Source organism: Delphinus delphis, chromosome 16 (assembly GCF_949987515.2).
Source record: "Delphinus delphis chromosome 16, mDelDel1.2, whole genome shotgun sequence".
NCBI lineage: Eukaryota > Metazoa > Chordata > Mammalia > Artiodactyla > Delphinidae > Delphinus > Delphinus delphis.
Genome location: NC_082698.1, coordinates 58,436,773 through 58,462,747, shown reverse-complemented (window position 1 = coordinate 58,462,747; position 25,975 = coordinate 58,436,773). Strand labels below are relative to the sequence as shown.

The 25,975-nt window shown below is 35.4% G+C and overlaps 1 protein-coding gene and 1 pseudogene across 4 annotated transcripts in view; one reads left to right on the top strand and one right to left on the bottom strand.

The window, feature by feature from the left end:
- Positions 1-25,975, top strand: part of ADK (adenosine kinase) — a 486,415-nt gene that overhangs the window by 171,491 nt on the left and 288,949 nt on the right. For all 4 annotated transcript variants that reach the window (XM_060034751.1, XM_060034754.1, XM_060034753.1 and 1 more), the window contains one exon: positions 6,517-6,595. In XM_060034751.1, coding sequence (XP_059890734.1) covers positions 6,517-6,595 — 79 coding nt within the window. The remainder of the gene's footprint in view (positions 1-6,516; positions 6,596-25,975) is intronic.
- LOC132439914 (proteolipid protein 2 pseudogene) lies at positions 17,204-24,254 on the bottom strand (annotated as a pseudogene).

Here is a 25,975-nt window from a genome sequence, read left to right as displayed (position 1 = left end):
ACAGTTTGTTTTTAATAGTTTACTGTTATAAATATAAATAATGTAGTTATGCCCCATTTTTTGAATTAACAGTTACTTATCTATTGACTCATCTGAAAGCTGAAGAATATAGTGCACATACACTGTTTTTTCTCCTTTTTCCTGCCTCATTGTCTTACTTATGTTATTTTAGATATTTTAATTTTTCTACTGACTTATTTATTTATTTGTTTATTTATTTATTTATTTTAAAGCTTAGGGAAAGTCAAGAGACTTCTTTGCAACAGGATGGAAATTTTATTTTATTTATTTATTTCAAATAAATAAATAAATTATTTTTGGTTCCGTTGGGTCTTCATTGCACACGGGCTTTCTCTAGTTGTGTCAAGTGGGGGCTACTCTTTCTTGCGGTGTGCAGGCTTCTCATTGCGCTGGTTTCTCTTGTTGCAGAGCACAGACTCTATGTGCACGAGCTTCAGTAGTTGTGGCACACGGGCTCAGTAGTTGTGGTGCATGGGCTTACTTGCTCTGCGGCATGTGGGCTCTTCCCAGACCAGGGATCAAACCCGTGTCCCCTGCATTGGCAGGCGGATTCTTAACCACTGCACCACCAGGGGAGTCCCGTGACTTTATGACTTTAAACAGTTTACTTAAAGCCTCTTTTTAAAAAGTTGGTCATTAACACGAGATACTTGTGGACTCTTTTCAAATGAAGGAATGAGAATAAGAAAACTTTTCATCTCTCCATTCTTCCATCTTCAAAATGTCAGTGTTATAGATGATGTTTTTACAATCTGTTTTATAAGTATAATTAAATGTTACATATTTTATCTCTGCATAGATTCAAAAGTTGAAAACCAAACAAAACATCATTACTGAATAACTAAGTAGATATTTTTCTCTGTAGAACAAAGTAGTGTGATTGAATCAACTCTTAGAAGAGAAAATACAATCCTTTGTTATTAAAATTTGGACTATGTAAGGGAGAATTTTACATGAAAAAAATATAATAGACCCTCATTTAAATTTCTTTCAAAATACTTACACTTTTCCAAAGTCATACACAGTTGTCACTTTTTCCTTTTTTTTTTAAACCCCATGCAATTTTTTTTCTTCCTCCCTTTCTCCTTTCCTTTCTTTCTTTCTTTCCTGGCCGTGCTGCAGGGCTTGTGGGATCTTAGTTTCTTAGTTCCCCGACCAGAGATTGAACCCGGGCCCTCAGCAGTGAAAGCACCAAGTCATAACCCTTGGACCATCAGGGGATTCCCCCTTATGTTTCTTTCTGATTTATACACCAGCATAGAATATAGTAGTTCTTTGTCTTTTAGCTTCCTGTATTAAGTCTGATGTTATTCTGATTCTTATTCCTTTTTATGTAGTGTGTTATTTTTCACCCCAGAAGCTTTTAAGGGTTTCTCTTAATATGAGAGTTCTGAAATTTAACAAGGTATGTCCAAGTATGGATTCCAGTCCCTACTTCCAAGTATAATTGCTTGGTGTTTAGAGATATCTGAGTATTTTATATATATATATTTTTTCTCTTTTGACGACTTCTTTTTTTCCTAGTGTTTCTTTCTTACCCTTTATTATCTCTGTTCTCCTTTTCCGTCATTCATGTTAAATGGATCTTGGACCATCTAATTCATTCTCTGTTCCTTTTAAGTTTTCTTTCATACTTTTCATCTCTTACATTTTTGATCCAATTTCTGGGTATTTTTCTTAATTTGAGTTTTGTTCTCTTCATCTTTTTAAAATCTGTGTCCATTTTAATTGCTTAGGTCATTGATTCAACTATTAATTTAAAAAATTCAATGGTGGTAAAGTTAATTTATAGCAACTCTGTTATTCTCTAATTGTTCTTTTGTCAAATAACTAGACAGGTAGGTTTCCCCGAATTGTCTCTGAGAAAAAACTAGGCAGAAAGTGAAAAACAGTGTGAGAGCTCCTCAAAAAGTTAGACTTAGGGTTACCATTTGACCCAGTAGTTCTACTCCTACGTATATACCTAACAGAAATGAAAATGTCATATCTGCACAAAACCTTGTACATGAATGTTCCTAGCAGCATTATTCCCAATAGCCAAAAGATGAAAGCAACCCAAGTGTCCATTGTTGGATGAAGGGATAAACAAAATATGGTATATCTATAATGGAATGTTATTCAGCAATAAAGAGGAATAAAGTACTTATATATGCGTAGCATATATGAATCATGATAACATTATGCTAAGTGAAAGAATCCAGTCAACAATGCCATACACATATATATTATTCCATTTATGTAAAATGTCCAGAATAAGTAGAAATACAGAAGATAGAAAGTAAATTAGTGTTTGTTTAGGTTGGGGGAAGATGATGTAAGATTGGGTTTTGATAGCTAAAGGGTATGGAATTTCTTTTTGAGTTAATGAAAATATTCTAAAATTGATAGTGATGATGGTTACAGAAGTATAAGTATATTTTAAATGATCAGATTGTAGGCTTCATATGGTTGAATTGTATGATATGTGAATTATATCTCAATAAAGCTGTTATCAAAAAAAAAGAAAAAGGCAGGCGAGGAATCTACACAGTTGTTAGATAAAAGAGGACTCTTTCATGACAGATTAGAGCATTTAAACAGATCTGACTCTTGTGGGTAAGGTAGGAGTGGTTGGGCAGCTACCCTCGTGTACCAAATACAGTATTTAAAGAAATTGCTCTTGCTGTTATGTCTCCTGTCACTGCTTTGTCAATTCTGTTACATTAGCTTTCTGTTAAATTAGAATTTGTTATTTCTCAAATTCGTTGTCTGTGCATGGCATCTTTCCTTGATTTGTGGTGCTGTTATACTTTTGTTCATTTTCATATATAAAAAACATACTTTTTGACATTCAGTCAGATTTGGAAGGGGAAGCAAGCATATGCTTCCTCTTCCATCTTGAAATGTGAGGTTCTATAATTTTTATACCCCTTGAACTAATTTTAGATATAATATTAATAAGCAAAATTTTGGTTTCTGTAGAAAACTCTTAGTTGACTGGAATGAGGAGAAATACACTGATTTCTATGTGTTTGTAATTAACAAGTAATTCTGAGATTGCAGTTCTGAATTTGACTAACCAGTGAGTTGTATGTGACCTTTGTTGGACAGTCTGCTCAAATACTTTATGCCTCACTTTCCTTGTTTGTTAAATAAAGGCATTCTGTTTATCCCTTTTACTTTTAAAATTGATCATGTTTACAGTTGACCCTTGAACAACATAGGTTGAACTGTGTTGGATCCACTTAATACGTGGATTTTTTTTTCAATAAATATAGTTTACAGGTCTTTAAGTGTGGGGAAAAGTTTGTGTTTGGTTAGAGATCACAGTATGTGGAATCAAAAGAACTAGAGTTTGAGTCCTGACTTTATCCAAACTGCTTTAGCATCCTGCCCTTGGGTGAGTCATTTATCAATTCCTTTATTTTTGAGGCAGAGATAACTGTTCCCGAGTTTTTCCACAGAGGGATGGGGGATTGGTGTGTTGACACCCTTCTTCCCCTTCTATCCTGCCTGAACAACTCGCAGTGGAAGAGCTTCACATAACTTTTACAGTCTGCCTTCAGTGTCCATGGTTTTACATCCATGGATTCAACTAACTGTGGATTGTGTTATACTGAAGTATGCAGGTATTTATTGAAAAAAAAATTGAAAAATACAGGAGCTAATAGTACCCACCTCATAAAGTTGTGAGCATTTTAAAAAATGATGATTTGGATAAAATGTTTAAAACAATAACTTTTGGCACACATAATAAATATTATGTAAATGTTAGCTGTGGAACCTCACCCTAAAACGTCAGAGGGTTCTGAAATCCTGTAAGTTTTAGAAAAACTGAATAATAGTCAAACAGGTTTCTTTGTTTCAGATATCTCAATGCCTTTAATATGCTGATATGCACTATGAAAATTCAAGATGGAAATAGAGTACACACATTTCCTACGCTTATTTGATCACATAATCCTTTTTCTCTAGACCGTCTTGCAAAGCTAGTGTTCTTTTTATTTATTTTTTATTTTTTGTGGTACGTGGGCCTCTCACTGTTGTGGCCTCTCCCGCTGCGGAGCACAGGCTCCGGACGCGCAGGCTCAGCGGCCGTGGCTCACGGGCCCAGCCACTTCGCGGCATGTGGGATCTTCCCGGACCTGGGCACGAACCTGCGTCCCCTGCATCGGCAGGCAGACTCTCAGCCACTGCGCCGCCAGGGAAGCCCGCTAGTGTTCTTTTTAAACCGTAATAGTCTAGAAACATATTGGTCCAGTAAGGTAGCGGCTAGCCTTGAGGTTATAGATACTCAAATTTAAGTTAATAAAGTTAAATAAAATTTAAAATTTTATTTAAAATAAAACTCGTCAGTCACGCTAGCCACCTTTCAAGCGTTCAATGGCCACGTGTGGCTAGTGGCTGTCAAACTGGACGCACAGATACAGAACATTCCCAAAGGAGTCAGAAAGTTCTGTTGGATGGTGCTGGTAGAATTTGATAACAAAAACTAAGTAAATGATAGAGTATATAGTTGGTTTACTGTAATTTTAGTAGCTATAATAAATTTAGGCCCATCTAGTTCTTCCCGAAATATTATAGTTATTTGATTCTTAGTCATTGGAAGAAATTAATGATGATGGAATGCAGAAGACTATAACTTAAGGAAAGTTCTTGAGAAAGTGAGAAAGGATGGTGTTGCTGTAGCAACAACAAACTGGGTGGCCTACATCAGAAATTTATTCTCTCAGTATTCTTGGGAGGCAGAAGTCTGAAATCAAGGTGATAGCATGGTTGCACTCCTTGTGACCAGCCTAGGGGAGAATCCTTCCTTGCCTCTTTCAGCTTTTGGTGGGTGTTGGCATTCCTTGGCTTCCTTGGCATATGGCCATATCACTCCAATCTCTGTCTCCATCTTCACCTGGTCTTCTCCTCTCTGTCTTCTCTTTTGTCCGTTGTAAGAAGACCTGGCATTGGATTTAGGGTTCACCTGGGTAATTATGTCTGCAAAGACCCTTTTTTCAAATAAGATTACATTCACAGGTTCTGGGGGGACATATCTTTTTGGAGAAATTGGCTTTTGAAAGTGGAATGGCCTCAAACGAACATGGCAGTTGATCACTGTATGTTTACTTTGTCTATTCATTCTTCCTCTCTCCTCCAATCTCTCATATCACTCTTAGTTGTTACATAGTTCAGAAAGTAATTAGAAGAGAACATTTCCTAAACTACCGCAACTAGCCACCTATCTGCATCTGGGACTGTGTACTTTGTTTTCTCTCCTGTTAGTATTAGGTGAATATTATTAGTGGTATACAAATACTGCTGTTAACATTTTGGCAGGTTTGCTAATTGTGTTTATTGGCATCTTAGGGTTTTATAGATGGGATCTGAAGGCAATTGGAAGTACGGAAGTGGGTATAATAACTGTGTTTTTCCTACTCCTAATGTAACCATTTCTGTATTTATCTCTTTTTATATTTTGAAGTTCTGTGAAATGTTTAATTTGAGTAAAAAGATCTACTTCCATACTTAAAAATTTAAAGTTTTGAAAATACTTTCCAAGAGTGGCATCTTTTTTGAATACTCTATTCACATCCCAATCTCTCTCTTCTTTGACTGATCTTCTGTAGCACTTGCTGTCTACGTTGCATACATTTTGTTGGTTGATAACTTGGTATTTAAAATTTTTCTTTTTCATGTGTATTCATCCTTTTGTTCCCTCCAAGGTCGTAAATCCTTTGAAATTAAAGTCTATACGTATGCCCTTTGGTTATCTCCGACAGCATCTAACATGTTAGAGACATGTAGTAGGGAATATTGACTTATGATCTGGATTATTAAAATGCTATGTAGTTTGAGACTTATTAGAATCAATATCCATAGCCCGTTGTCTGGGTACGTGTAATTTAGGGGTTTATATGGATCATCTTGTATGAAAAGTTTTATGTATAGTTAGTATATGTATTTTCCTGAAGAGAAGTTCTCTAGCTTTTATCAGATGCCAAAGTAATGACGTATCAAAGGTTTAGTTCATCTCTCTCTGTCCCTATATTTGGCAGATACAGAAATTGTGTCACTAAGCAACTTTCCTAGAATCATACAACCCAACGTAATTTCCCAATTCTTTAAGTTATAAAGTAATAGCCTTTATGATATCTAAAACTTTTAGAACTTATTAGAATATACATTTGTAAGGATTTTAGAGTTCAGTACTTAATATAGGAAGATATGCATTGCTTATAAATAATAATTTATAAAGTTATTTTTATCTTCTGTTTAGTTTAATGGCTAATTATGGTCAGCCTATATATTTTAAATTCTTATAGTTGTACACTTGTGGAAAAAATTTCTTAAGTATGGAAATTTAGCAAAGTTGTTTTTTATACAACATTTTAATTCATTTATTCAACATAATTATGTAGTTCAAAAAGTTTCACTAAATGTGATTTAACGAACTTCTAATCAGAAAAATTTGCATTGTGACAACTGACAAATGCTAACTTACTTTTTTCTACTGTGATTTCCTTTTAGGTTTGATGAACTTGTAAAAAAATTCAAAGTTGAATATCATGCTGGTGGCTCTACCCAGAATTCAATTAAAGTGGCCCAGGTTGGTTAATTATTTTAAAGGTGATAAAGAAATGGATTCAGAATGATTCTAGACTTTTGGTCATTGTGCATAATAATTCCAATCTATATTTGTTGCTATAGAATATTTCTGTTGGTTTTGAATGTTTATTATTCATTTCTTCTTAATTTCCTGTGGAATCCTTTGATTATTATTTTATATTTCATGTTATTGATTTGTAGAAATTCTGCATATTTTATAGATAGTATTCTTTTTTATTCTATAAATTCGAAATATTCCTTATTTGTCATTTGTACTTTAACTCTGCTTATCATGTCTTTTACTTTTCCAAAGTTCTTAGTTTTTTTAAATATAGTTAAACTTTATGCCTTCTGCATTTCATATAATACTTAGAATGGAATTCTTACAACAAGATACTATAAGTTTTCTTGTATATATAAATACATATATACCTATATATCTACATAGTTGTATGTATGTATGTATAAATTTATGTATCTGTGTCTATATCTATATACGTCTTCCAGAGGGTAATTGGATAAACTCATTTTGACGTATACTCTACAAGTTACCAGCGTGACCTAATTTTAAGTGGGAGCGTTAGTGTTCTATTTAAAGTTCCAATTATGAAGGACATGAAAAAGCTTTACAAACTTCTGGTTCTTGCCTCTACGATTTGTAAACTAGCTCAAAATCCCACTAACTGCAGTCAAAGGTCAACTCTGATGGACTCAGGTCATTTTGATTTTTTTATTGATTAATGCTTTCCCTTTGAATTGTAATTATGGGCCAGAGAAGTGGAAAATTGACAAACAAAGGTTGAACAATTTCTGGTTTTTTAAACTAACTTTTATTAGATTTAGACTTACACTGTATAATTATCCTGCATACTTCCAAAGCTCAAATTTAATCATAGTATTAAAATATTGTAGGTTGTAAAATATTGTGTGTAGTGGCCTGAGGAGATGAGGTCTTTGTATTTGTCAGCTGATTTTGTTTGTTTGTTTGTTTAACATTCCGGTGGTCACTTTGTGAGCTCAGGTTAATGGAAAGAAGACAGTTTACTTCTGTATTAGTTTTCTCAGGCTGCCGTAACAAAATACCACTGACTGGTTAGCTTCAACAACAGAAATTTATTTTATTACAGTTTTGGAGGCTGATGCCATCTAAGATGAAGGTGCTGTCAGGTTTGGTTTCTCGTGAGGCCTCCTTCCTGGCTTGTAGATGGCTGCCTTCTCACTATGTCTTCATGTGGAGGTGGGGTAGTAGGGGGAGCGTTCGGTTCTCCAGGAACCAAATCAACTGTATCTTAGTCTTGGATTTTCCAGCCTCCAAAAAAATTTTTTTTGTTGTTCAAGCCATGCAGTCTATAATATTTTGTTATGGCAGCCTGGGCGGACTAAGACAAGTTATATACCCAAAAGAATTGAAAGCAGGGTGTGGAAGACATACATGTAAACCCATGTTCATAGCAGCATTATATTCACAATAGCTAAAATGTGGAAGCAACCCAAATGTCCTTCAGTGAATGAATGGATAAACAAAATGTGATATATGCACACAATGGTATATTTTTCAACCTTAAAAAATAAGGAAATTCTACCACATACTACAATATGGGTGAATCTTGAGCATATATACTAAGTGAAATAACCCAGTCACAGAAGGACTAATGATGATGATTCCAGTTATATGAGGTACCTAGGTTAGTCAAATTCATAGAGATGGGAAGTAGAATGGTGGTTGCCAGGAGTTGTGGGAGGGGGAAATGAAGAGTTACTGCTTAATGGGAATAGCGTTTCAGTTTTACAAGATGAAAAGAGTTGTAGAGATAAATAGTTGTGATCGTTGTACAACAATGCAAATGTACTGTATGCTTTAAAATGATTAAAAAGGTAAATTTTGTATATACCTGTTTTACTACATTTAAAAAATAAATCGAAAATAGATTCTAGGAATGCTTCAAAAGGGAGTGATATCAACTTGATTCAAGTTACAAATTTCATTTGTTTATTCAATAATCAGTGAGGCGACATAACAAGTCAAAAGCATGGGCTTGCTCTTGGGGCCATGGGAGTCCATTAGAACTGGGTTTGAGTTCAAGCTTTGTCACTTTATTGGCTATGAAAGCATGAGCAACTTTTATGGGCCTTTCACCTGTAAATGGAGGTTAATGCTTATTGCAGGTGGAAGTTGTAAGGATTTATGAGATAATGAATGTTTTAAAAAATTATGCTTCTTTTTGTTTTAATTAATTTATTTATTAATTTTTTTTGGCGGTGTTGGTCTTTGTTGCTGCGCACAGGCTTTCTCCAGTGCCAGTGCACGGGCTTTCTCTAGTTGCGGTGAGCGGGGGCTACTCTTCATTGCAGTGTGCAGGCTTCTCATTGCAGTGGCTTCTCTTGTTGCAGAGCACGGGGTCTAGGCATACGGGCTTCAGTAGTTGTGGCACGTGGGCTCAGCAATTGTGGCTTGCGGGCTCTAGAGTGCCGGCTCAGCAGTTGTGGCGCACGGGCTTAGTTGCTCCTTGGCATGTGGGATCTTCCCCGACCAGGGCTCGAACTCGTGGCCCCTGCATTGGCAGGCAAACTCTTAACCACTGCACCACTAGGGAAGTCCCTATCCTACTTTTCAAAAGAAAGTTTGGAAAGTTTGGAAAGGGCTTTTTCCCCCCCCATTTTTCTGAATTTTCTTCATCTTAACAGAATGTAAATTTACCCATTCATGGACAGAACAACCAGCTTTTTGGCTCTTATTCACATAAAAATACTTATTTCAATCTAGTCTTCAGTTGAACATCTTGTTTGGGTTTTTAGTTCCCCTACTATTTTGAGAGGGCTTTTCTTTTACATCTGATTGATGATTCAACTACATAATTGCCCAGTTATAATTTATGACTCGGGTAACCACAGAGTTTTGAAAAACATTCCTTTAGAAGTACTTTTCTTTAGAAGGAGAATTCTTCAGATTTTCCTTGGCAGTCATTAATAGGAAGAACTGATTCCTTTGTACATAAAGCAGATATTTGTTGGGCATCTGCTATGTGCTAGTCATTGTGCTAGGTAGTAGCTGGTAACATAAGCTATGTCATCTAAATTTTAAGTAAAATGTGATAAAATATTTAGAGCCTTAAGTGAACAATCTTGATATAATCTTGCTTGAATCTATTGTGGTGAATGAACGAGGTTGAGCTTTACGCTGTTTAAGAAGTCTATCCAGGGACAGCCCATCCGGGAAGGTTCTGGTTTTTGTTTTCTGTTAATGCACTTGATTGGTTGATTTTGGGGTTTTGTCTTCTTTTCTTATTCATTTATGTTCTCCTTCACCTCTGAGAACAACTGGATTACAGTCTTCCATTTTCTCTATCACTCTAGGTTACTGAAAAAGCAAATACTGCACAACAAATACCAGTTCAGTGTGGCTACACTAACTGAATGTATGCTAGGTGCTGTGAACTGTAGATCTAAAATTAGGGCCAAGAATAAGAGTAAGAATTCAGTCATCATCAAAGTATTCATAAACCATTTTTTTTACGATTTTTAAAATTTTTTGATGTGGACCATTTTTAAAGTTGTTACTGAATTTGTTACAATATTGCTTCTGTTTTATGTTTTGGTTTATTGGGTGCAAGGCATGTGGGATCCTAGCTCCCAGACCAGGGATTGAACCTGCACCCCCTGCATTGGAAGGCAAACTCTTAACTGTTGGACCGCCAGGGAAGTCCCCATAAATCATTTAATTCTATATGTTTTTCGTTAGCATATGCCACCTGTAATACGTGTTTTTTGTTACAGGTATTTTGAAAATAGTTCAGTTCTTCTGTAAAGACAAGAATAATAACAAGGTAGATGAAATTCATAGATAGTAACCTGGTAGGTTTTAAGACTGAGGCAAAACTCATAGGATATTTTAAGTATAGATAGTAAATAAACAAGTAGCTTGGGAAACAGGCAAAGTTGATACAATTTGTTAAATATAAATAGCAAGTAAGTTTGTTACCTGTAAGACTGCTAAAGACAGAATAAAGAAAACCTGTGTTGTAACAAACAAGAGTATTACTGATACACAGAAAGAGATGGAAAGACCATATTATGATCATATACCACTAGGCTCACTTCTCCAAAGATCACTCATTAGTGAAACTTACTATGTTATCATTCTAACCCCCACATGCATATAACCCAGGAAAAGCAAATAAAGCCATGACTGTTCAGGCTCTTTTCCAAAGTGTTCCTGATTTTTAATATCTCCCAGGGACTCCTGTCTGTAGGCCCCCTTGCTCAAACTGTGGCCCTGTTCTCATAATGATACCATCATCATCAGGGAAGGCAGATGAGGTGAAAAGCAGATGATGTTTGAACATTCAGGCAGTGTGGTCCTTATACTTGTTTGCACCCTGTGTGTTAACTTACTCCAACTCTCTCCCTTGCTTCTTGTGTGTTTTAAATGGATACATCTGTGTTAAGCATCTTAATTTGGTTGGTAGGCCCTTTCCGTTCTGTGTCCTCTGGGATAGTTTGCTTACTTGGAGTCTACCAGGGCTTTAAGATAATTTCCCCATATCACACCAGGTTTAGATCGATTTTTCCTTGTTCGGTAGTTTAACAACAATAACTCTCATTGTAGCTATGGAAAAATATGCTGAAACATTGAAAGAGAATGTTACTTGGCAAAAATCATCACCTCTATAAAAGAAGAACTGGAAGTCATATGAAGAGTAAAGGTTAACATTGACAATGTAGAGCTCATTCTGTCAGATCTTACCAACAATCATACTTTGATATATCAAGTGATGTGACAAATTATGTCAACAAGAAAATGTTCCCATTAGCTCTTAGATAATTTAATTTGTTAAAGCATGTTTTTGAAGATTTTAATGAAACCACAAGCAACATAAAGCAGTATTGTTGATATCATGTCCAAATATAATTTCTAGACTTTTCTCATCTACATATTTGACAGACAGTGCAAATTTAAATTTTGACAAATTCTATTCAGTATAAACTTATTAATGAAAATATTTTATCTTCTAAATATCCTGTACACCTTGTGTACAACACTGCTAAAAAAAAAGGGATGTGATATGCTTACCTATGATATTGATGCTTTCATAGTGAACATTTTTGGTCACTTTTCAGTTTTTTAAAAAAGTACAGATGCACTTAATGTGATTTTTGACTTAAAAAAAATGGAAGGAGATAGCCTCCTTGGACATGTGCCTAAAAGATGGCTATAATTGTTGCTGGACCTAGAAAATATGTCCTGCACTATAATATTTTTAGAATGTGAGACAAGAAGAATGTCGTTATCTAATGTGGCAATACATTGAAGATGAGAATGCAGAGAAAGATTACAGTAAAACAAAAATTTATATGCCATTTCTCCAAAAGTGTTTGATGATATTTGAAGAGGCCATAAGGAGGCTAGGAAAAACTCATACAACAAACAAATGATTCATTTTTGTGTAATATGACTGCTTTATATCTCAAGAGGGGGGAAAGTTTACTATAGAAGGGCAGCCAACTTAAATAGGGCTTTCTCAATGTCTTTACTAAAACTGTAAGTTACTTGGACTCCAACTTTGATAACAGAAATTGCAATCACCATTGTGGTTTGGAGTATTTTGAAATAATGTTCATTTTAGGCATGGATAGTATATGTAATGAATCTGTAAATGCAAAGGACATGATTGAATAAGCAGTTGGAATACCAGAACAAGAATTTAGATAGATTCAAGGTAGATGAATATTTTGTAGAGCTAGAAACTAATTCTTGTATATCTAAATGCCTGCTATTGCTAGTAAATAAAATCCTAAGTATTCCATGCTCAAATGCTTTTGTTGAAAGAATGTTTAGCTTGATGTCATCATGTTGGACTGACACCAAGAATGTGGAGATAACAGCAGAACCATAAGTCAAAGTGAAATTTACTTTTAACTATATTCAGTTTTACCACACATTAAAGAAGGTATCCTATGGTTTTAATCAGTTCAAAGAAGTATTATTGGAAAGGAAACACACAGAGTTAAAATATTCTTTTATTTCATGGGACAAAAAGGAACACGTCATTGTTATTTTTTTCTAAATTTTGGTAACATCTGTTTAATCCAACTGTACTTACTCTTCTTTTTAAAAATCTTATATTTATGTACGTTAAGAACATACAATATGGCCTGTAGAAATTTAAATATGTAAAAAGAGTTTTAAAAAGTTAAAATAAGTTGCTATATTTATTTAAACAAAAGAAATGATTGTTATGTTTTCCCATACATACACTGTTTAGTTAGTCCTTCTTTTAATTATTACTAATTGCCACTTGTTAATTATTCATATTGTTTCATTTAAATAATAGCACTTATGTAACAGAAAAGGAAATAATACAGAATAGTATATAATTTCAGTTAAGCACTGAAATAATAACCATGGACTGGGTGGCTTAAACAAGAGAAACTAATTTTCTCACAGATCAAGGAAGCTTAGAAGTCTAAGATCAAGGTGTTGGCTACTATGGTTTCTTCAGGGTCCCTTCTTCTCTTGCTGCTTCTTCAAATATTTGTTCTTCTGTGCATACACTTCGTGTCTCTGTGTATGTTCCTATTAATTCTTATAAAGACACCAGTTAGATTGGATTAGGGCCTAACATAAATGCCTCATTTTAACTTAATGACTCCTTTAAAGCCCCAATCTCCAAATATAGTTGCATTCTGAAATCTTGGAGGTTAGGGCTTCAACATATGAGTTTTGGGAGGACACAGTTAGTCCATGACAAGTACTCATTTGTTTATATTTTTAAATTTTTGGTAGTATACCATTTTGATTCCCATCTTATTTACTTTTTTGTATGTGTTTTAGTTATTTTCTTGGTTAATTTGGGGATTACAATTAACATTCTAAATTTATAACAACCTAGTTTGAATAGTACCAACTGCGTTTCAGTGGCATAAACACTGTGCCCCTTTATATCTCCATCCTCCACCTTTATATTGTTGTTGTTCCTGATTATATCTTTATACATTGTGTGCTCGTTAACACAGATTTATAATTATTGTATAATTCATTTTACCTTTTAAATCCTCTAGGAATAAAAGAGGAGTTGCAGACCAAAAGTGTGGTAATACTGGCTTTTTTTTTTTTTGCCTTAGAATTCTTCATTAATTTTCTTCTTCAGGCACTACTTGGCCATTTTAAAGGCACATCAAGTTTCTTTTTAATGTCTTTATTGGAGTATAATTGCTTTACAATGGTGTGTTAGTTTCTGCTTTATAACAAAGTGAATCAGCTATACATACACATATGTCCCCATATCTCTTCCCTCTTGTGTCTCCCTCCCTCCCACCCTCCCTATCCCACCCCTCTAGGTGGTCACAAAGCACCGAGCTGATCTCCCTGTGCTATGCAGCTGCTTCCCACTAGCTAGCTATTTTACGTTTGGTAGTGTATATATGTCCATGCCACTCTCTCACTTTGTCACAGCCTACCCTTCCCCCTCCCCGTATCCTCAAGTCCATTCTCCAGTAGGTCTGTGTCTTTATTCCCATTTTGCCCCTAGGTTCTTCATGACCTTTTTTATTTTTAGATTCCATATATATGTGTTAGCATACAGTATTTGTTTTTCTCTTTCTGACTTACTTCACTCTGTTCAGCCACTATGGAGAACAGTGTGAAGGTTCCTTAAAAAACTAAAAATAGAACTACCATACAACCCAGCAATCCCACTACTGGGCGTATACCCTGAGAAAACCATAATTCGTAAAGAGTCATGTACCAAAATGTTCATTGCAGCTCTGTTTACAATAGCCAGGACATGGAAGCAACCTAAGTGTCCATCAACAGATGAATGGGTAAAGAAGATATGGCACATATATACAATACTGCTTTTTTCTGACTCGTATTTTTCAGAAGCCTCATGACCAGCTCCCTGTGGTATTCCTATATTGTTTTAAGTTATATAAGTTCACTATTAAGTTTCCTGCAAATTGATTTACTGATCTTTCTAATGTTCTATACCTGTTAAAAATTAGTCATTTTTGCATATGTTCTGGGCAGCTAATCAAATATTTTAAGTGCCTTCTCAGTCTTTGTTACCTGAAGTATAAGTAGATCATCGTTGGAATCAATTATTTCTTCTTCCTCTCCTCCCCCAAAGTGTTGAGGCTATATGGATTTTTATGATTTGCTATTCAATAATAAAAAGTAAACATTTTCTTATTACTTTAGTAACTGCCATTTTTTTCTAAATAAAGTATATTTTTCTCATTTAAAGCAAAGATCTTAGGGATAAAATAGTATTCATTCTTTGCTGTAATTGAAATCATTTATTAAAAACTACTAAATGTGTATATGTTCCTTGCCAAATAGCCCTCTCTCCTCCATTTTTCTTCAGGAAGTAAAATATGTTCCTAATTACAAATTTTCTTCCTTAATCATTTATATAAATCCATCAGTAATAGATTTGATTCTTTTCTTCACATAAGTATTAAACGTTTCTCTTGGTCACTTGAATTCTTATATCCTTACTTCTAATTCCTCACTGGTTCTCTCATTATTGACTTTTCAATCTTTCTTTTTGTCACCCTTCTCACAGTTAGATAAGCCTCTATGTTTAACTTCTAGTGAAATTTTAAGCAAGCTTTTGTTTTGTTTTTAATGGAATTTTGAGAAAACTGTCTTGTGCCAGTATTTTTATGTTTTATACAGGATAGCTGCTGGGGTGTATGGAGGGGGGAGAGGTGCTTTAATTGTTTTTTTCCTACAAACATCAAGTAATGAACCAGTTTTCAGAATTGTGTTTTAAAGTTTTCCCAAACTCTTTGTATATTGAATACCTAAAAACATTTTTTATAAAGTTTATACAATTATGTTTGAATGAATAGAAACATGTTCAACGCAGAATTGTAAAGTTGATATTTTAAGAACCATGTAGCATTTCCAATTAAGTCATAGTATTTAGAAATTAAAATTGAGAGCCTCATATTTTCTTTTGTAGACCTTTTTTTTTAAAAAAAATAGTTAATCTATGTGGCTTTCCTGTATGAATAAATATTATTCTGATTATCTCTTTTTATGACCTATTTCACCTGAAAAAACTATATAGAGATTAAAAGGCATTTTAGTAGATATATCTCGGAATCTGGGAACAGTGCAGACTGCTTAGATCTAAAGAGAAGAAACGACATTGGAGTGATCAAAGAGAATTCTCCCTTCTAATGCCTTACACCTGGAGCAGTTGCAGAACTGTCAATAGCACAACTACATTTATAAATATCAGAGCAGGATGTGGCAGACGGTGGGTGATACAACACAGAGTCTTGTCAAACCTTTATGTCACTAAAAAGGAGGTTCCTTTTAGTGCCAATTTTAAGATTAATGAATAATTTTAAATAACTTAGGTCTTACAAAGTAAAATTGACTATTAAAATTGTGAATTTCTCCTTGCAATTGAAAAATTTAAGTATGAATTAACACCTCCCTTCTTTGGTAATCTTTTTCTTTGTTGAATAAGACTGTGAGAGATTTTAGTAGCTAAACTAAGGTGAAGAAAGTAGTGTTTTGTTTTCCTGAAGGATATTTTTAATGTGTTTGTGACATCCTTCTATGTTAAATCAGATTCAATGTAAAGCAAAACCTATATTTTCTCTCTTCCTTTCTATCTCCCCCTCCTCTTTTCTCTTTCCGTCATCTTTTCTTTCTGCTTTTTGTCCTTTAAGCCTTATTTTATGTCTTGTGTTAAGGGATTCTTTTGCCACTGTTAGTAAAACATGCTTTTAGTTTTGTCTCAGTAGTTAAGGTGTGCTCTGAGGTTGTTTAGTATAAATCTACACCTACACATCATAAACTATCCACTTTATGAAAGAAAGCATACCTTTTACACTTATGAACCTTAATGTGGTACATTGTCTTGCAGTATGACATTAAACATGGGTACAGTTTGAGATTGTATCTCTCCTGCCTAAGAGCAAAGCAACAAGTGCTTCAGTAAGGAAAACCACAAGTTGCAGGATCTCCTTTCATTCAGGGGATAAAATTCTTGCCTGGATTCCATTCCTTTTCATTCTATTTTGTAATTAGGTTTCAGGAACTTTTAAAAATAAATGTCTTGTTAATTAATATATTTATTTGAACTGAAAAATAAAGTCAGATCTTTTCTGGGAGAGAAAAATGTCTCATTTGTTTGGTTGGTTGGGCAATGAATATGGTGTTTGCCATTTAAATTAAATAGTGGTACTGTCAACTGCCATGTTTTTAAAGACAAGCTTTTCTAGAGTATTTCTGTTTTCTTTGGTACTTTTGGCAACAAGATACTTGAGAAAGTAAAAAACAAAATAGTATAAATTTTAGCTTAGCACAGCGTAGTGGCTTAGGGAATGTGCTGTGCAATAAGCAAAGCTGGGCAAGTACAAACTTGGGCAAGTCACCTAACCTTTTTTTTAATATAATATGTTTTATTTATTTATTATTTATATTTTATTTGTTTTATTTATTTTTTAAAATTTATTTTTGGCTACGTTGGGTCTACGTTGCTAAGCTCAGGCTTTCTCTAGTTGCGACGAGCCAGGGCTGCTCTTCGTTGTGGTGTGCTTCTCATTGCAGTGGCTTCTCCTGTTGCAGAGCACAGGCTCTAGGCACGTGGGCTTCAGTAGTTGCAGCATGCGGGATCAGTAGTTGCGGCACGTGGGCCCTAGAGCGTGCGGGCTTTGGTAGTTGTGGTGCATGTGCTCAGTAGTTGTGGCACACAGCCTCAGTAGTTGTGGCGCACGGGTTAGTTGCTCTGCGACATGTGGGATCTTCCCGGACCAGGGGTCAAACCCCTGTCCCCTGAATTGGCAGGCGGATTCTTAACCACTGCACTACCAGGGCAGTCCCAAATCACCTAACCTTTTCAAGTTTCAGTTTCCTCTTCTGTAAAATGGGAATAATGATAGTACTTTTATAGGCTAACATTCTTAAAAGGGAAAATGGGACTCTCAAATATGCAATGAACACGTCAACAATTTTATTTAACTCTAATTAGTGTACAGGTAAGATATTGCAATTTATTTAAAGGGGAATTCAAAGACTGGAGGTATGTGTGGTCCATGAAATCAATTTACAAATATTACAAAACTGACTTTGGTGGGGTGGTGGATTTCATTTGTGTCTCTACAGGGCAGATTTTATTTTCTGATTTTTTTTTATAGGCAGTAATTATTGCTATAAGTAATATACAATTTACAAACTCATGAAATAGCTCAAAGGTATATGCTTCATGATAGGGAAGAATAATTCTAATCCTTGTATTTTCACAGATTTTATTAAGAATAGTTGTTGAGTTGGTAACATAATTGTTTTCCCTTTTTAGCCTATTGCTATAATTTATTATTTTAATATTTTTCCTTTTATTAGTTTTGTATTCATTAAAATATAAGCATCATGAGGGCAGGCACTTTGTTTTGTTCCCTGCTGTGTGTCCTCAACATCTCCAATAATCTCTGTGACTTGGAAGACTTTCAGTGAACATATTTTGAGTGATTGAAGTGATTAATAGATACAACCCTATATGAGAAAGTTGTATTTTTCTTTACTGCTCGATTCTCTGGTTTGTATTAATTTTATTTAGTTTTTTGACAGGGCAAAAGCATAATTTCTGTACAAGCATAGGTATTTATTTTAATCTAATTATTGAATTTTTTCTTTTAATGTCATGCGTTGGTATATTTTGACAGCGATATAAACAAAGTTTATAATGAAGAGTATTACCATTGGAGGCAAAGATCTGGATTCTAGACCTGGTTCTTCTCTGAGTGGCCGTCAACTCTTTGAGCAGTAGTTTCTTCACAAGTAAAATGAGATGATAAAACACTATAACCTTGTAGTTTATTAAGAGAATTAAATGTGATAATACACATAAATTACCTAGGAAGGTTCATGGCACATAGTTAATGATCAAAAAAGCTTAGCTGTGCTGTTAAACTATTATTTTAGTTGGGTTTGATTTTTGGTGTGTTATTTCATGGAGTTGTAAAAGTTTATATTTATTCTGTAAAAGCAGTCATTTCAATAGTGTCCTAAAAATCTGTGCTTACATATACAGTTAGTTATGTAACTGTCTCTGATTTGAAGGACTCACACGTGTAATGTAATACAGTGGTAATTTGTCACATAAATAATAGATATGATAAAGTAAAATGTGGGACCCTAATGAATACCCTTTTATAAGTTGGTATTCAAGATGTTTACATTCTTTTCAGTACATGCTCTCATAAGATATTCACCATACTGAATAAAATAACATTGTGATTGTTACTTGGAACAATGAACAATTTAGCTAACTTCTGAAGCTTAAATCAAAGGTTTGAATTTTGCTTAACAATACATTTTGAGCTATATAAATAAGGAATTTTAAAGCATTTGATAATCATTTAAGGTTCCCCATTAAGCCCTGAATTTAGTTGATAATATCCAAGACAAAGCATATAGGAAAATAATGTTTTTTTTTTTAAATTTTAAGTTGAGTATTATTGCAAAATGTTCTTGATTCCACTGGAAGAAATTCAAATTATGTAAAAGAAAATGTTTCAGACAGTTTTTATTGTAGCAGTACTTTATGAATAGGCTCTTGAATATAGCAGCTTATTGATAAAAATTTTGAATTTGTAAATGAATCAGGCATCTGTCTTAAATCTTATGAAATTGCTCTTCATTCTTCATAGATATAGTCTGCATATTGTAGTTCACTATCAACTTCTGGAATCTATAATAATGAATTGTCAAGTTGAGAATCTGTGATATTACTTTCCAGGTTCTACTAATTTGCCTGCTAGTCATCTTTAACTGTAAGAAAGTGAGCCAAAAGCTGGCTTCCTAGGTACTATCCTGTTACTCTATCCTGTACATTGCTGCGTATAGGTGACCAAATACTGAGAACCCCCATTCCCCACTTCTTGTCTTTTGTTTTCCCCCTCAGAGGCATTGTTGCCATCCATTAAGAGCCAGTAACTTCCTATTTTCTAAGTTTATTTCTGTACCAGTCAATATTCTTATTCCATCTTTGGCATTTTCAGGAGCATGTATTCACATTGATTTATAAAGTTATTTAAGTATATACCTGTTTAATATTTGTATTATTAGGAAATGAAAGGCCTGATCTTCTGTTAATGAAATTTGAAATAAGTGCAAGGTAAATAGGATGAGGTATATTTTCTCTTTTTGAAATTAAACTATGTGTATGTAAAGATAGATATGTATGCATGTATACACAGAGTTTGTGAGGTAAAATGAAGAATTGACCTAAGGAACCTTATCTCATTCTACTGTCCTACCTGGATCCCTCCCATGTAAAGCGTTTAGAATCCAGTATGCAGTGATACAATGCCTGGCCTCATTTTCATAGACCTTACTTGGTAGTAATTGTGGTCCATCCCATCATGACAGCTATAATTTCCTTCTTTCACAAAGTCTCTACATGAAAATTAACGGCTATGCAGTGAGCTTTTCAAATAAGGGAGAAGAAGATTGGATGGATAGGTGGAAGTTAGCTGACCATTGAGAAGCTCTGTTCTTGGTAGGCGTAGCAGGTTGATTGCATGTGGTGTCTAGTTAAATTGAAGAACTTTGCCGTTTACTGTTTGTGTATTTAGAAGTGATTTAACAACATGTAACAGAAAACTGAAAATTTTGAGGATTTAAAAATTTGAGATCTGGCAGAATAAGAAACTTAGAGAGGTTTGATTTTTTTTTTCCCCCTAATAATCTGCTTATTATTTATTTATTCCTCCACAGAGCCCCCTTCCCCCCTCCCCCCCCACACACATGGACACTGAGGAGGTTGTTTGGAATGGGTTACAACCTGGGGCCTGGAGTCTTGAAATCTGAGGCACCCTCTTCCGTCATTTTGTGGCTTAGGTGGGGGTATTGTCCAGGCAGAACTGGTGTCTCCGTTTGGATACTGCAGAAGGAAGGGGAACCTAGGCACACCCATAAAGGTGGCCATACCCAGAGGAGTTGATTGGCAGGCTGGAAGACAAATTTTCTCGATAAAGGCACTTTTACCTCAGTTGTGGGCTGGGAGGAATTATTTCGATGGCGGTGTTATTTGCAGGTTGCTGAGAGAAATGAAGGGAGTTCACCTACATTGGGCCATCTGCAGGGTCAGTAGGGGCTGCTGTATGTCTTTGCTGCCGCAAGGGGAAGGTAATGTAGGCATCATAGCCAAAGAGTAATGTAGGAATTAGGCCCAGTACCCCTGCAATGATTTTGGAGTGGTTTCCTCTCTCACCAAGCACAACAATGGAGGTGATCAGATGGAGGATGACCGCTACGAGGGTTCAGAAGAAATCACTCCAAGGCCAGTTGATGATCTGTATCTTGGTGTGCAGGTCACACATGTAGACGACAAAGAGAGCAGCAAAGAACATCTCTGTCACCGACAAGGAGGAGTATCCTGATGTCGAGGCACCGAAGCAGATCAGAATCACCAGGCACAATATAATTTCAGCAAACAGGAGAATTCCCTGTCGGGGGCGTGAGAAGTTGGAGCAGGCGGCCCAGCAGCCGGGGCCGAGAGGCGCTCAGAATCCACCATGGCGTGGACCGGAGTCCTGAGAGGCGCAGAGGATCTGCTTGCTTGTGGGTTTGAGGACGGTGCACACCCAGACATCTTGCCCGCTGTCTGATCGGGAAGGGGGCCCTTGGGCGAAGGGAGAGGTTTGATTTTATGAAAGCAATACCAGTTATAGTCCTTTATGAAGATAGCATACAATTTATGCAAATATAATAATTAAATAATATGTTTCATTAGATAGATCAGATTACTTTCAGTTATGTTCAGAATAGTAATTATTCATATTTATGGACCACTAGGGATTTGTGCTTTATGTAACAGTTGTCACCTTCTCTCTCTTTTTTTTTAAATAAATTTATTTTTGGCTGCGTTGGGTCTTTGTTGCTTTGCACAGGCTTTCTCTAGTTGTGGCGCGCAGGTTTCTCATTGCGGTGGCTTTTCGTTGCGGAGCATGGGCTCTAGGCGCACGGGCTTCAGTAGTTGTGGCACACGGGCTGAGTACTTGTGGCTTGGGGGTTCTAGAGCGCAGCCTCAGTAGTTGTGGCACACGGGCTTAGTTGCTCCACAGCATGTGGGATCTTCCCTGATCAGGGCTCGAACCTGTGTCCTCTGCATTAGCAGGCGGATGCTTAACCACTGCGCCACCAGGGAATTCCCGTCACCTTCTCTTGTATTAAAAATTGAATGAAATGTTCATCAGGTAGACTAATACAACTCACATAGGAAAGTAATATTTGAACCATGTGATTTATCTAAAAATACTGGAGAACTAAAAAGTAATATCTCTGTGAAGCATTCATATAAATGTGTCATTTGTCTGAAATAGTGAAAGTCTAAGTATATAGAGCAGTACTTTAAATTATTTAGAGTAGGTCATTTTCCCTTCCCCAAACTTATAGATTTAATCCTACCCTGAGGAAAATTATACTAAATGTGAAAGATTGTAGTCAGTAATAACGTAGTCAGTGTTGCATTTTTTTTAAAGCAGGGACTATCAATTCTTAATCATCTCCTTTAGGCCCCTGTGGGATGAAGGTTAATTTTATAGCATCAGAGACTACAAGTAATGTACATTGCTGGGGACATGTGCAAAGCTGACTTGATAGGGCTTGTACTTTTGGAGTGACTGTATAGTAGGTGGAAGTAGCAAGCTCAGCCTTTGGGCTCTTCTATGTGTAATCAAACCTTTCATGTAGGAAGTTGTGGCAGGTTGATACTTCCCCCTTATACCCCCTTATTTGTAGGGTTTCTTAACATTTTTTAAAAGGTTTTAATTGTTAAACTTAGAACACATTTTAGAAAATTGAAATGTAAAGAAAGAAAAAATGACAGTAACCTCTTTTTTATTTTCCAGTTGTATGTGAGTCAGTGTGTGTTTACATAGTTCTACAATTAGAGAACTTGGGGAGAAAACAGTTTCCTTTGTTTTTTTTAAGTAAATTCAGTTTGTGTCATGTAGTTTTACAGAGCCACCAAACCACAATCTTAGGGAAAATAATGTAAAAAGATTATTCCAAATGAAGGAAAATGGGCAAAGAACAGTATATTTCTTGAATGTGGTGCTTAGTTCTGGGAACCATATATTTAGAATACATGACAAACTTCTCATTGTAGATGACGTTGGGCAGTTTTCCTATAGCTTCCTGTGCCTCCGTTTGCTCATTTGTACACTGTAAAATGCACACTGTACACTTGGGGTTGTGAGGGTGAAATGTAAAATAAAAAATGGAAGAGTATGTACTACTAGGTAAGGTGCTGGCACATGAAATCGTTATCATGGATGTTATTAAACTTCAGTATCATCATCATCATTAAAGATTATGTGATTTAATTTCTCAGTGTTTTCACAACATATTTATATGAATAGGTGGTACTCATTGATATATTGCACTGTTGAGAGCCATTTTCAAAATAGTCCTTTAGTTATACATTTATCAAATTGCTGCTCAGCTTACTGTGACTTCTCAGAAGTATAGTGTTATGGGTGGGATGTTACATAGAAATGTAGGGATTGAAGTGTTGTCATTTCATAAAAGTTAAATCTCTCAGTACTCTCTCTCATCCTTTTGGTTAATGATAAAAGTTTGTTGGGAATTCCCTGGTGGTCCAGTCGTTAGGACTCGGTGCTTTCACTGCTGAGGTCCTGGGTTCAATGCCTGGTTGCGGAACTAAGATCCCACAAAGCCGTGTGATGCAGCCAAAAAAAAAAAGTTTGTCTTCCACAGAACTAAATGCATCTTTTAATTTAATTTTCTAATGTTACTCTATTTGTATTTACCAAAATGCAATATGCATGTTTTGGTTTTTAAAGTATCTCTCTCAAGTTCTTTGACATTCTTTCATTTAAAAGGTAGAGCCTAATTTCCCTGTTGTTGAATATGCCCAGACTTAGTAACTTGCTTTTAACAAATTAGAATGTGTTAGAGTTGTGTGTGGCATTGATGATGTGCATTGATGTGTGGCATTGATGATGGGCTGTTTCTGAGGCTAGGTATTGTTGCTTCCACATTGTTTTCTTTTGGATGCCCATAAAAAGAAAGTCAACTGCTGTGTCATGAGGACGCTCAGTCATCCTACGGAGAGGCCCTCATGACAACGAACTAAAGTTTTTTACCACCAATGAGCACCAACATGCTAGCCATGTGCAGGAGCCAGCCCCAATCACCATAACCTAATGAGATACCCTGAGACACAACTCCTTTGCTAAAACACTCCCAAATTCCTGACCCATAAAAAAAGCTATATAAAGTTATGTTTCTTATTTTAACTCACTGTGTTTGGCAGCAACAAATAACTAAGAGGCACAAAGTCCAAAATTTTAAAAGGTCAAGAGTATGTAGGGAAAAGTAGATTTTCCTCCTGTGCCCATACTCTGCTCACCCAGTTTACATAGTTAGATGTGATTCCTGTAACGAGTTTCTTGTGTTCTTCAAGAAATATTTTATTTCTTTACAGCTATGTGCATATCTATTAATGTGTATTTTCTGCATATGTTATACTGTATACACAGTTTTGTATTTTCATTTTTTTTTCTTAATAGTATATCTTGGAGATTGTTCCATACCAGTATGAAATAGATATGGCTGATTCTTTTTAATGGCTATAATGGTCCATTCTATGATAGTATTATAATTTTTTTTAATAAATAAATGTATTTATTTATTTTTGGCCGCATTGGGTCTTCGTTGCTGTGTGTGGGTTTTCTCTAGTTGTGGTGAGCAAGGGCTACCCTTTGTTGCGGTGCGCAGGCTTCACATTGCGGTGGCTTCTCTTGTTGTGGAGCATGGGCTCTAGGTGCGTGGGCTTCAGTAGTTGTGGCATGCGGGCTCAGTAGTTGTGGCTCATAGGCTGTAGAGCGCAGGCTCAGTAGTTATGGCACACGGGCTTAGTTGCTCCACGGCATGTGGGATTTTCCCGGACCAGAGCTTGAATCCATGCCGCCTGCATTGGCAGGCGGATTCTTAACCACTGCACCACGAGGGAAGTCCCAGTATTATAATTCGTTTAATGAATCTCTTACTGTTTAACATTTAGATGGTTTACAAAGATACTTTAGGAGTACCTTAATATGCATGTTATTTTCCATCTGTATATCTTTTTTTTTCCTATGTGGGAGTCACATAGAAGGTTACATCTGAATAGGTTTTTTTGTTTTTGTTTTTTAATATTTATTTATTTGGCTGCTCCAGGTCTTAGTTGTGGCATGCAGGATCTTTAGTTGCAGCATGCAAACTCTTAGTTGCAGCATGTGGGATCTAGTTCCCTGACCAGGGATTGAACCTGGGCCCCCTGCATTAGGAGCATGGAGTCTTAGCCACTGGACCACCAGGGAAGTCCCTTCCATCTGTGTATGCTTATAATTTAGTCCTAGAAATAAGAATTGCTGGCTGAAAGAGCATAAGCATGGTAAATTTTTATACAAATTGTCAAATTTGTCCACATAAACATTTTACCAATTTTTATTTCTATCAGAACTGAATGCATATATTTATTTTAATACATCCTTACCAATTCAGAATATAATCAGGGTCTTCTTTATCAATATGCTGTGTAAAAAGTAAGATCTCATTGAAAGTTTACATTTACATTTCTCTGGATGACGTGAATTACTTGGATGGAGTGAACTATTTTCTGAGAGAAATAAATTACCAAAATTCATTCTAAAAAGAGAAAAATCTGTGTGGTGTAATGCTCATATAAGAAATAGAGCAGATTATCAAAGAGCCTCCTCTCCACAAGAGTAAAAATCCTAGGTGACTTCACTTGGCAAATACACCAGACTTGTGAACATCAGATTATTCTAAGATAATTAAACCATTGAGCAGCATAGGAGGAAAAAAACCCTTCTAGATTCTTTTCTTTCAAGCTGGTCTCCCATTGATACTATAACCCAACAAGGATAGCAGAAAGAAAAATAAGCAAGCATAAAACTAAAAGTATAGATTAATACTATTTTTGACTGTTGTGAAAAAAAGCCCAAATACAATATTTGGAAATAAATTTAGTACCACATTAATAATTGTCAGTGACCAAGTTGAAAAGTTAATTCTGGGAATGCAAGGATGGTTCAGTGTTACAAAATCTGTAATTTGTTCTCATAGCAATAAAACAAAAGAGAAATAGGATCTTCTATGGAGATGCTAAAACAACTTCCATTAAAGAAAATAGATATATGTTTTCTTAATAGAATCTGTCTCTCTCAACTCCAATGCCAGTATCATATTTTATAGATAAAATAGGGAAATAAAATTAACACTACCTTTGTTGAGTCTGTTGTGGAAAACCCCAATAGAATGAAGTGAATACTGTTGTAAACAAAGAATTAATAAATTAGGTGGATTTAAAATTTAGGTGCTTAAATT